Source organism: Sebastes fasciatus, chromosome 23 (assembly GCF_043250625.1).
Source record: "Sebastes fasciatus isolate fSebFas1 chromosome 23, fSebFas1.pri, whole genome shotgun sequence".
NCBI classification, from domain to species: Eukaryota; Metazoa; Chordata; class Actinopteri; order Perciformes; family Sebastidae; genus Sebastes; species Sebastes fasciatus.
The window spans coordinates 20,599,199-20,611,903 of record NC_133817.1 but is presented as its reverse complement, the minus strand read 5'-3'; the positions used below and the strand labels follow the sequence as shown (position 1 = coordinate 20,611,903).

The 12,705-nt window shown below is 40.4% G+C and overlaps 1 protein-coding gene across 1 annotated transcript; it reads right to left on the bottom strand.

Annotated features, from left to right (window-relative positions):
- Positions 1–663: 663 nt before the first annotated feature.
- LOC141761892 (sodium- and chloride-dependent GABA transporter 2-like) lies at positions 664–12,504 on the bottom strand. The gene is made up of 15 exons (XM_074625555.1): positions 12,366–12,504; positions 11,724–11,915; positions 10,388–10,522; positions 10,083–10,223; positions 9,472–9,559; positions 9,242–9,374; positions 8,959–9,093; positions 8,106–8,209; positions 6,954–7,078; positions 6,722–6,834; positions 4,919–5,056; positions 3,062–3,164; positions 2,836–2,936; positions 2,481–2,651; positions 664–1,687 (listed from the first exon to the last, which is right to left on the bottom strand). Exons 1-15 carry the CDS (start codon positions 12,370–12,372, stop codon positions 1,538–1,540), a joined length of 1,836 nt encoding a protein of 611 aa, XP_074481656.1. The 5' UTR covers positions 12,373–12,504; the 3' UTR covers positions 664–1,537.
- Positions 12,505–12,705: the final 201 nt, after the last annotated feature.

Genomic DNA, 12,705 nt, shown 5'->3' with positions numbered 1-12,705 from the left:
TGAGAGGTTCTCCTGTAAATCAAACCAAGTAGCATGAAAACAATCTACAGACACATGTCCAATAGTTTCCCCTTCACTATGCAAAAAGTGCATCTATTGTTAATAGTTGCAAAGAACTTGCAAATATATGCTTTAGCAGGGTGGTGCCTGTGACAATTTTATTGTCACAGGCACCACTGTACCACTGTATGAGTTCAGTTCTTGTCAGAAATTATACATTCTTTCCTGTTGTGAAACAGTAAGATGCAAATTTTCTGCATTTTGCAGAGGACAGTCTGGAAGTCCTTTATGTTGATCCCTGGTCCCTAGTATGGGAAACACAGCGCTGATAGCACGTAGACACATTATGCAAACTAAGCTGAGGTCAAACCTGCTGTGCTCCTTCACAATCACTAATGGATGTGTCAAGCAATGATTATGAGCATACAATTACATGATCAGTAAGTTTAAAGGGGTACTCCGGCGATTTAGTACTGCACTTTCACAAAGTTGGGAGACTTGGGAGAGGTAGATTTAAAAACTTACGGTGAAAATGTAAGCAGCAGAGGAGGAGATATCCAGACTTTTACACCCTAATATGGTCCAAATGCCCCGATGAGATCCTCTGGATTTTTTTTTTCTCAGCACTGCATAGCACTGGAAAAAATTACTCAAGACAACACGAAATTTTGCATGTTTATTTAAAAACATACTTACAAGATTCACATTTCTTTGTACAGTCATATTATGTTACAGTACAAAATACGAAACTACATCGTATATGTCACGTTAGTCCTACAGCTATCGCAGTGCTACAGTGTTATAATTTTCACCGACATTATATCCTTTCATTACACAGTCTATTCATATGAAACACACATTTTATTTCAATTCTTGTAAATACAAAAGGGACACTTTCCCCCAATCACTTATGACAATAAAGTATATGATACAAATATGGCTAAGAAGCCATGAAGTGATGTCAGAAGAACAAGGACACTTTAAAAAGTAACTTACATGTTGTGGTAACAAACCTGTTCCATTGCTGATTTTGCAGTCTTAGCGCTACATTTGCACAAACTCCATCCTTGTTATGCAAACTAAAACATTTACTATTAAACTTTTGGTGGAAACTGCGTGTCTGTCGCTAAAATGACCAGCTTTGAATGAGATGAAAATGCCATTAACCTCTATTATAAAACAGAAGCAGTTCATTTACATCATGTGTGAAATGCAGAGCTGAACAATCTATGCCATGGTATTAATAGATTTCAGTTTGAGTAAATAACTTTTGTCCCTGAAAAAATGCCCTTGCCCTCTCTAAAACATCTAAGTAATCCAATAAATGAGTTTTTAATTTCTTTTTCTTTACCCTTCTTTTACTGCCATCCCTGAAATGTACAGGCGCTGAATCCTCCATATCTGTTGTATGCATTATAAAGTAGATGATGTGACACTTTCCCTGCAGTGATCTTTTGAATGGAGGCAAGGGTGCAGCAAGTCAAGGATGGAACCAAAACCCACATGTCTTTCCCATACACATCACCACTAGGGGGCCTCATAAGCTGGAGTCTGTCTCTGAGACGGGATAGTAGCCGTTTCTGGTCATGGCGAGTTCTCCCTCCGGAGCGAAGATGGCCAGTAACTTCTCCTGCTCCCTCTTGGTTTTGGGTAAGGCGTCAGACGGTGTGATGAGCAACTGGATGCGCTGTAGAGAGATAAACCAGTGTTAATGGGCTCTTGACCATCTTTATTGAGTAAATTCCACAGTGGGATATGTTCAAGTCAAGTTCCAGGTTCAGACGGGTTGGGGACAAGTTCAGAAGAAGTCTGATTCAAGACCACAGACTGTATATAAAGATGGACGACATGACAGCTCCCCAAAAGTGAAGCCAAAACATCTTGATCGCCCCCTGGTGGCTGGCTGCAGTATAGCTCATAAATCCCGCCCCGCTCCATGTTAGCGGATGAGACATGGGCCTAACTAAAAAGTCAAAGTACACGTCAAATATTTTCATTGTCATTTTAGGTAGTTCTTATCACGCTGATGTATTTTCAAGTGTTCATTTTTCTGATAAGTTTGGTTTTAATTAGTTATTTGATGCTATAAAAAGGGGAAGAGACGTCATGATTGACAGCTGTTATAGAGATAGATTATGGTTAGTTATTGTGTCTTTCTCGCCAAACAGCTACCGTGGTGCTAACGTAGCAGATGAGTGGCTCACGCTAGCAAGCTGAGTCTGTGATCCGCTCGTGATTGGCTGCGCAGACTCTTGAGATATTTTCATATTTTGGCTTCATTTTTGTACAGTGGGAGGAAGTGGAGACGCATCGTCCACCTATACATATACAGCCTATGTTTAAGACTGGCAGTGTCACACAAATTCTTTAATTTCAGACACTGAGTTAAAAAACAAACAAACACATCATCCATGGTTAGTCGATATGAGATAACAGCTCCTACCTTACTTTAGAGCGGCTTTATAAGTATCAAAACGTACCTCTCTGAATGTCCCCTGGGTGGTGCTGATCTTGTACACCATCCAAAGCGGGATGCAGACCATGGAGGAGAGAGCGAGCAGCCAGCCAATGGCATAGCCCCACCACGGGTACACATACTCGTTGTTGTACTTTAGAGGGGTGTATTTGATGAGAGAGAAGGCAAAGGTACCCTGGAGAGACATTAGACAATCTTTACTACTGGTGAAGGAGAGGAGAGGAGAGGAGACGAGACGAGACGAGACGAGACGAGACGAGACGAGAGGTGAGGAGAGGAGAGGAGGTGAGGAGAGGAGAGGAGGCCTTTATCATTTTTGGAAAGCCCTGATCCTACTTAATTCCTTTGTTGATACTCACAATGCATGTGGCCGGGGTGAGGTACAACCAACAGTACTTGATGTAAGGTCCTGGGCGGTAGCCAATCATGTCCTCAATGTTATCATAAAAGCGATCTGCACCTGTAAAAACACAGCAGACAGACATTTCTATCCATGTTGCGCCTCTAAACTCATAGCAGAATAATTAGGACAAATATTCCACAGTATGTTTTCTTTTTTTTTTTAATTGTTTGAGGACAGCTTACCATAGACCCATGCAATGACGACCGTCTCAAAGATGGCCATGAAGAGAAGACACATGCCACTGGCTGCGTAGTAATCAAAGAGCTGGAACACATACATGCCTCCCTGCAAAGAGAGAGATATAAAGCACTGAGTCAAAGTTATGTTAGGAAAGCTTAACCTGCAATCATTTATTTGTTTTAGGACAAAACATATTGGAAATTATTTAAACGCTACTAGAAATATACTAGAAAATACTAGAATAGAAGTTTATATAATGCTCTTCATATTAAAGAGGACTTATTGTGCTTATTTTCAGGTGCATACTTGTATTTTGGGTTTCTACTAGAACATGTAGAAACACGCTCTGTTTGAGCCCGCCCCCCGACAAGCCCAGTCTGCTCTGATTGGTCAGCTGGCCCTCTCTGTTGTGATTGGTCAACCGAATCGAATTCTTCAGACTCCACTCCAGCTCCGCTCTAACTGGCTTTGTTTGAGGGCGTGGCGAACTAGCCGCTAAACAGGTATTATGCAAATGTTACTTGGTGACATCACCACATTACGTAAGAAAAGGCGGGACTTCGAGCAATGCATTTCAGGCAATTCAGGAGCAGTTTTTCTGTGAAGGAGAGTAACTCCCTTTAGCGTTATAACTTTGCAGACCCTTCACATGCACAAAAAACTATATAACACACTAAAGGAAAGGGAAAAAGCACAAAAGCATAACAGGTCCTCTTTAAAACATCTACCTCCAGCAACACACAAACCAAATAAAACAGAAACATAAAGAGGAAATAAACCTAAATTTGATGCAATTGCTTGTTTGACCATTCGACAAATATCCTAGACTTATTATTTCAAGTAACAATTTTTGTGACTTGGACATGCAGGTATTTTTTACTTAAAGCTGCAGTAGGCAGTATATTTTTGGCATCATTGGGCAAAAATTCCATAATAACCTTTCAGAATATTGTAATTCAAGTGTTCTGAGAGATAACTAGACTTCTGTGAATGTCTGTTAAATCTTTCAGATGCCGTTAGGAGCCCCGGAGGACACCGAAGGACACTGGAGGACACAGAGGCACATGATTTTTTTCAGTTCACCTGTTTCATGTACAACTTTCACGATATAGCGACCGTTTTATAAAAATAACTTTTTTCAATCATAATTGCTCCAATCTGGCCTACTTCAGCTTTAACAAGTTTAAAAAGTTCACTATTACACGGTCAACTCTGTGGTCCGGGGATATCTAAAGGGCAACTTGGAATGGCAGTTGAACACATGGACTGAGTACGTCATGACGGTGTCAGGGAATCGGCAGCCTCTAGATAAATCTACTCTTCTATTGTTAAAAGATTTACAAGTTTGTGAAAAAGATTTTGAAACGCTGAAGCCCAAAACTAGAGACTTCGGACATGCTTGAGACTTACCTGAGACGTCTCACACAAAAACCCCTTTGACTTGCTCGTACTTGCTGAAAATGCTGACCTGTTGACACCTCTGCAGAGCACTCATGTTTCCAGCTGTGCAGAGGTGAAACCAGGTCAACTAGGTTGTACTCTGTAAGAGCTTATTTCAGCTGTCCTGGTTTACCCCCTAAACCACCATCCGGTGCATCAACTTGATTTGGAGTGTGTGTGAAACTAATTTCACACACACTAGGAGATGATTCTCTAGATGAAGGCATTTTCACCCTAATATATTGAGGGAAAACACCTTAAGCATTACAAATGTAGAAAATATTGATACCTTTACTAAAAAAAACCTGCTATTGCCCTTAATCATATCAGTAAAAAGTGTCTTCATGCTTGCAGATGTTGTGTCTGTATGTATGCATCTCTGTGTGTGGTCCCAGTGTGTGACCCCCCCACCCCCCTACCTCCATCAGCATGATGAGGCCCATGAAGAAGGAGACGAAGACCACGCCTAAGAGGAAGAGCTCCCTGCGGTTCTTGCGTCTGAACACGGTGGGGTACATGTCGACTATCGCCGTCACCAGGCTCTCCACACACACAAACTGATGGGAGGAGGGCAGAGGAGGTGTGAGGAGAAAAGGGGGGGGGGGGGGGGGAGCACAGAATAATGTATGAAACTCTTTTTGTTTCTCAGCTATAATGAAGGAAAGTTAACACTGGCTGAGTGACATTTACATATCACAAGACACCAGTGGTGCAGGGATTATTCAGATGCTTTACACTGTAAAAAATACTCTTTACTTAAAAGTAAAAGTATGCAAATAGTACAATCAGGAAAATGTATTTATAGTATTAAATGTAAAAGCAGCAAATCCTCACATTTGAGAAGCGTGAAATGTTTTTGCATGAAAAATGTCGATAATCAAAATAGTTGCCAATGAATTTTCTGTCAACTTAAGTTGCTCTTACATATCCATATGTTTTGTGTGCAAAAATCTTAACCTTAAAGTAACTAGTGACTAAAGCTGTCAAATAATTGTAATGGAGTAAAAACATACTATATTTCCCTCCGAGCTGTAGCGGAATAGAAAGTGGCATGAGATTAAAATACTTAACTAAAGTCAGTGGTGGAGGACGTTTTCAGATCTTTTACTTAAGTAAAAGTAATACCACATTGTAAAAATACTCTGTTACAAGTAAAAGTCCTGCATTCAAAATGTTACTTATGTAAAAGTACAAGAGCATTAGCATAGAAATATATTTAAATATACCAAAAGTAAAAGTATCATCATGCAGAACAGCCCATTTCAGAATAATATGTCTCTGTTCATCACTTTAATGTTGTAGCCAGTAAAGGTGGAGATAATTTTTATTACACTAATATACTGCTGGGTAGCTTAATCTATAATAATAATTTATTAGTTAATTTATATTTTGTATTATTAATCTGTATCTGGAAAGTAACTAAAGTTATCAAATAAAGGTAGTGGAGTAAAAAGTACAATATTTGCCTCCAAAATGTAGTAGAGTAGAATTATAAAGTAGCAGAAAATGGAAATACTCAAGAGAAGTACAAGTACATTGCTTGAGTAAATGTACTTGGTTACATTCCACCACTGGAAGCCACACAAGAGCAAAATGAGGGCAAAATATGTAAAAAAAGTCTTCAAAAGGGAGTTTTAAATTCTTCTAAAGTGTGTGTTGTTTCTCAACACAAAGTCAAATCAGTGTCACTGTGGAAAACAATAATTAAAGGGGATATATCGTGCTCATTTTCAGGTTCATAGTTGTATTTTGGGTTTCTACCAGAACATGTTTACATACATTAATGTTTAAAAAAACTTTATTTTCCTCATACTGTCTGCTTGAATATACCTGTATTCACCCTAAGTCTGAAACGCTCCGTTTTAGTGCATTTCAATGGAATTGCAACAGAATTGCGTTGCTAGGCAACAGCTTGGGCCATGTTTACTTCCTGTCAGCTGATGTCATTCACATACACTGCAACAGGAAATAAACTGGGACCCATTTAGGATGTTTACGTTTAAAACAGTGAAATTGTCTAATATTGTAGATTTGTGACATCACAAATGGACAGAAATCCTGACGGCTTGTTTCAAAAGCACAGTTTCTGAATACGGGCTGTGTGTATTTCTCTGTGGATTGAGCGTTTCGATACTTTCACAGAATTTATATAGAACTTATAATATAAAAGACATGAAAATGTCACTTTTTACAATATGGGACCTTTAACTTGAGGCACCTACCTGGCTGTCGAGCCCCAGAAACACAATCATGATGAAGAAGAGGGCGGCCCACAGAGGAGAGAAAGGCATCATGCTCACAGCGCGGGGGTACGCGATGAAGGCCAGGCCAGGACCTATACGGACACCAGGAAAACAACGTAAACTGGAGGATCTATAAACACATTATTTCTGCTATTGCTATTCCTTTTTTTCTCTCTAAGTATTCTTGAATGCGGTTGTTGAAAAGCCTCACCAGATTCTGCCACCTCTGAGATGGGCACATTCTGTTCAAAGGCCATGAAACCCAGGATGGAAAAGATGGCGAAGCCCGCCACAAAACTTGTGCCGCTGTTCAGAAAACACAACGCCAGGCAATCTCTGCAACACACAGCACATTCTTCATAGTTAGGGGTCAGGGGTCAGCAACCTTTACTATCAAAAGAGACATTTTAGGCAAACAAAACAAAAAAAAATCTGTCTGGACCTGCAAAACATTTGAGCATTGTGCTGAAGGTAACACACTTTGTAGTCTAAGTATATAGTATATAAGTCTAATGCAGTGAGGGCCAAAGAGACAATGTACTACGGAGTATAAGGGCCACATTGAGGGAAAAAAATAAGGACATTTACAGAATAAAGTCATAACTTTATGAGAATAAAGTCATAACTTTGCGAGAAAAAAAAGTCGTAATACTACGAGAATAAAGTCATAACTTAACAAGAAAAAAAGAAAATAACACATAAAATTATTACTTTATAATATTATGACTTTATTCTCATAATGACTTTTTTTCTCGTAAACTTCTTACTGTATTCTTGTAATATTACAACTTTTTTTCTCTTAAACTTCTGACTTATTTCGCATAATATAACAACTTTTTTTTCTCGTAAACTTCTGACTTTATTATCATAATATTACGACTTTTTTTTCACGTAAACCTATGACTTTATTCACGTAATATTATGACTTTATTCTCGAAATCTCCGATTTATTTTTTCCCCTCAATGTGGCCCTAATACTTCGTCGTATCGTCGTACTATAGACATACAAAAATGATAAATAAAAATGAAAATGTAAACAAAAAACAGTTCATTCATTTCCATTTTAAAAAACCCACAGAGAGCCTCTGGAGAGGAGCTAAAGAGCTGCATGTGGCTCCGGAGCCGCAGGTTGCTGACCGCTGTTCATAGTAATGGGACAGATGTGCTGTAGGAGATTCATTCAGCATCATTAAGCTTCAGATTCACACAGGTGATCACATGAATCACACCTGATGATGACATTGATGTTAATGATGAAAAAAAAAAATCATGGACCAATTAGGATTTTTAAAATGAGACTTTTCCCCTATTGGACCATGGAACCTGTTTATTGGAGCATGTAATCAAGTATGCATATACATACTTGTAACAGTTATTGTTGTATTTGTTGTAGCTTCCCAGAGCAGTCAGTGACCCCAAGCAGATGGCGTAGGAGAAGAAAATCTGGGTGCCGGCATCCATCCACACCTTATACACAAAAGACAAATATATTAAAATACATAATAAACCACTGAAACTAAAGCAATGCTAAATGATATGTAGGCACACATTCAGCTCTTAGGTTGATGTACAAACGTGCCGTGTTATGTTTAGATAGATAATCCGCAGGAATTCACGTGCTGAGTGTTTGCGTTCATAATCATTGACTTGTGAAGCTGCACAATAGTAAACTGTTATTTGTCTTGTTAGTCTCAACACTGATTTACGAAGCAACATTCCATAAATACGGGTCAAAATTCATCCCTTATCAGATACAAAGGGAATGAAGAACCAGGCAGATAGAGAGATGGAAAGATTGAATTATTAGTTTTGTAGTAAACTAGCATATGACTAGACCAGAATGAGACACACAACACTGACAGAACTGATTAGACTTTTTCTAGCTTGAGTCAAGCAGAACCAGTTAAAACTGTCTTGTCCTCCCAGCGGGGGGGACAGCCTGGTTAGCTGACTGTCTGTCTGCGGCTCAGTCCCTGGTAGAGCTTGTGTTTACCGTCCCAGCGGTGTCCTGACCCTGCATTTAATCCCCACGGTGCCTGCCTCTTTCATGGAGAGCAGATGGACCCAGCAGAAACTGGGCTCCCCAGCAGCAGAGAACCATGGGATACCTGCACCTGGTGCGCCCTCGCCCACATGGAGCACTAAATCTTTTGTGTAATGGTGATGAATGTGGATCTGCATTTCATTTTATGCTGTTTTGCGTGACACCGTGGTACCTGCGGGTCCGCCAGTCGTCCCAGGTCCGGATAAAGGTAGAACTTGATGCCGATGGCGGCGCCAGGCAGGGTGAGCCCTCTGACCAACAGCACGATCAGCATCAGATAGGGGAAGGTCGCAGTGAAGTAGACCACCTATGTAGACACACACACACATAGAGAAACAAATAAATAAACATGACAAATAGAGAAAATAAACACCAGATGTCATCCTTAAAGTGCCCTCGAACCGTCTTTGGTTAAAACAAAATACATAAATAAAAAGGGTCAGCAGGTCGCCCACCTTTCCTGTGGATTTCACCCCCTTCCAGATGCAGAAGTAGCACATGACCCAGGCGATGAACAGACACAGGGCCAGGTCCCAGTTCAGAGAGCCCATGTGGTCGAGGCCCGGGGAAATCCTCAGCGCTCTTCTCCTGCAGAGACAAGGAAAGGAACGCAGAGGTGATGCGTCATTGTCGTTTTCACAACAGCAACGTATCAACCGAGTAAAGAGGAGGTCTGAAAACTCACTCCCAGAACTCGATGACAGGAGAGGTGGCGTTGAGGTTGACCGTTTGGTTGATTGAGGTGTTTCTCCTCTGAAACTCCACGCAGTCCTCTGGAGGGGCAAAGAGCAAAATGTAGAAATTCTTAAACATATTAAGATTGTAATTAAGTTTTTTTAAGTTTAATTTTTTTAAGTTGAAGGCTTTTTTTTTTTTAAAAAAGAAATTCATTTTAAGTTCTTTTAAGTTTTAAGTTTAAGTTTTTTTTTATTTGTTTTTTTAAGCTTAATTTTTTGAAAGTTATTTTTGAAGTTCAAGTTTTAAGTTTTACATTTTTTTTAAGTTGAAGGCTTTTAAAAAAAAAAAAAAAAATCAGATTAAGTTCTTTTCAGTGTTAAGTTTTTTTAAGCTTACGTTTTTTAAGTTTAAGTTTTTTTAAGTTATAAGTCTAAGTTGAGGTTGAAGTTGAAGTTGAAGTTGAAGTTGAAGTTGAAGTTTTTTTTAAGTTTAGGGCTTTTTAAGTTTAATTAAAAAAAAAAAAAAAAAAAATTTAAGTTGAAGTTGAAGTTTTAAGGCTGAAGTTGACGTTTTTATTTTGTTGTTTAAAATTTTTTTTTAAAAAAGTGCATATGTTACCTGTGTTCCATGTGTTGTTGCAGGACGACCACGCCAGATCCCAGGAGAAGGAGTAGGACAGGTAGAAAATCCCCCAGGCCAGAACGATGATGTAGTAGAAGTTCAACAGGGCCACTATCACCTGGGTGCCGTAGCCGAGACCTGCAGAACGGTTATTAAAACATATATTTCTCTTCCATCTTTACTGCCTCAGTGAGCAATCAGGTTTTTATATCGTGGCTTTTTGCCAAATGTTGCACGCTTTGCCAGGATCCCACAGTGGCTTCGCCCTACGGTGATACAGTACACCTGTCTGTCCTGCCTACCTTCAAACAGCGGACTGATTTTCCTCCAGCAGGTGACGCCTCCCTCGCTGGTGTACTGGCCCAGGGCCGTCTCCAGGAAGAAGACGGGAACGCCACAGGTGAACAGGAAGATCAAGTAGGGGATAAGGAACGCACCTGAGGTGGAAAAGAGCAAAGGGTTCAGAGTTAGCTTCTTACTTTATACTTTCTGCGGGTGTTTTAGAGGCCTCAGAAAAATGCTGAAAATGGTCGACCATCTTTATCCAGATGTGGTCTCAGTTGCTGGTACTGTATGTTGAGTAACATTCATCTTATATGCCTGTTGAAATACATTCATTCTCTCACATATTAAGAGTTTCCAGTCCACCTGGCTTTGGATTTTGGGGGGAAATCAGATCATCTAGAGGACAGAAGAGCTCAAAACTCAACACAATTTAGGGCCTTCTTGCACCGCTACAAATGTGGACCCAGACACTGACTGCAGCTCCAATAATTACAGTCAGTCTGCTCAAATATAGACAAATATGGGTTAGGGTATCCTGCAGAAAGATGCAAATCTGAAGGAAACTGTACATGATTACATAATAATGGTTGATGGAGAAACTCTATCCCTTTACCCCTCTCTTCCGTTCTTGGATTAGCTATTACTTGGATTACATATTACACACTGGTTTTTCTACCTGTCAACTGAAAAACGCTGCTACTGTTGGCACCTTTCAATGATTTGGATTTCAGCCAGATGAACCAGGTTTGAACAAGCCTAAAATACAAAACTAAACCATATAATATTCAAGAACCATGGAAGTCAAAGTGCAGATGATGTAGTATTTCATGAACAATAATTACGTGCTGCAAGAAGACGTAAAGAAAAGTTCTGAAAAATTAATTTTCTTTAAATGCTCTTTCAGCATTTTGTGTTGACATCCCGTCGGGCGGCCCGAGGATGTTTGGCGTGCTCAGATTTCCGTCCTCTCCGCGGGGACAGCTGCCTGGGAGCGAAGGAGCAACAACAGCTGCCTGACCCCGCTCGGCCCTGAACCCTGATCCCCACGCCCCCGTGGAGGGAGGAAGAGCGGCGTCCAATTTAACACCTACACAAGCATGCCCAAAAGCTAATGGGGTGTGATCTGGTCAATTGCGACTCCTTGAATATCTGGTCTCAAGTGAGTGGAAGGTCAGATTTTGAGGTGCTTGCTTTTTTTTTTTGGCATGTATTTAACTCAGATTTCAATTTGATGTCAGCTGTCATAAATCCTCTACTCATTTAGTGCATGTAAAAAAAATAACTGCATGGTTGACTGTAAAAGCTGCAGAGGAAAGAGACGCACATCAACAACTCCATCCTCCATCCACTCACCTCCTCCGTTCTTGTAGCAGAGGTAAGGGAAGCGCCACATGTTGCCCAGGCCGATGATGGAGCCGGCGACCGACAGGATGAACTCGATCTTGTTGCTCCACTGGCCCCGCTCCTCCATCTTCTCCTCCGAGGGCGGCTTCTGGTCCTTGGCTTGGCTGGTGCCATTGGGGACGCACGCTTTGGCAGCGTCTCCTACAAAGACAAAGACAGAGAGAGGAGAGGAGAGGAGGGGAGATTGCAGCAGGTTATAGAGGCTGGAGTTGTTTTCCCTGTAATCAGTTCAAAGATGCCCTGAAGCAAGGCACCAAAGACACCAAACAGTTCCAGATGCAAAGTGGGCAACTGTGGAATAATATAGTTTTACTACAAGATGTGAATGTGTTAAATTGTGTATATGTGAAGCGTGGTATTACAGAAAAGGATCAAGCATGCTCTGTTGTTTTTATCTCAAGAGATTTTCTTGAAAACACACACACAAAATAATAATTTGGAGCTTTGCATACATTATAAATTGAGTCCATTTCAGTTAAGTGCAATGCAATTCTTATCCTTACCTCAAACAGAAAAAAAACGAACAAAAGAAATGAACTTAAAGCAATCTAAATTGTACTGAAAAACTTCCAAATAATCAATCAAGTTTACCTTTCATTGCAGTGTCACCTGATCTCCTGTGTTGTGCTGAAGCGGTCTCTGGAGGTTTATCTGTAAATGCTCCAGTTTTAGGATTTTAACAGGACCGGAGAGAGGGGCGGGGGTTTGTAATGCTAAACTTAGGCCGGCCTCTTTTCTTTTCTTCTCCTTTCCCCTGCCCCCTCAGAGCAAAGTACATCACCTTTCATGACACCGTGCTTAAAATAAGGTGCAACATAGGGATGCCACTGGAGCGGCGTCAACCGTCTGCTACAGTGGATCACCTCTAATTTACAAACTCTATTATTAAAAATATATTTAAATTATGCCTTTAAAGGTCCCATATTATGCT

Coding starts and splice junctions, on each gene's coding strand:
- LOC141761892 (XM_074625555.1), bottom strand. Junction 8,210..8,958: donor GACGACTGGCGGACCCGCAG/GTACCACGGTGT, acceptor TTTGTGTATAAG/GTGTGGATGGATGCCGGCAC. Junction 2,937..3,061: donor CGTCATTGCATGGGTCTATG/GTAAGCTGTCCT, acceptor GTGTTTTTACAG/GTGCAGATCGCTTTTATGAT.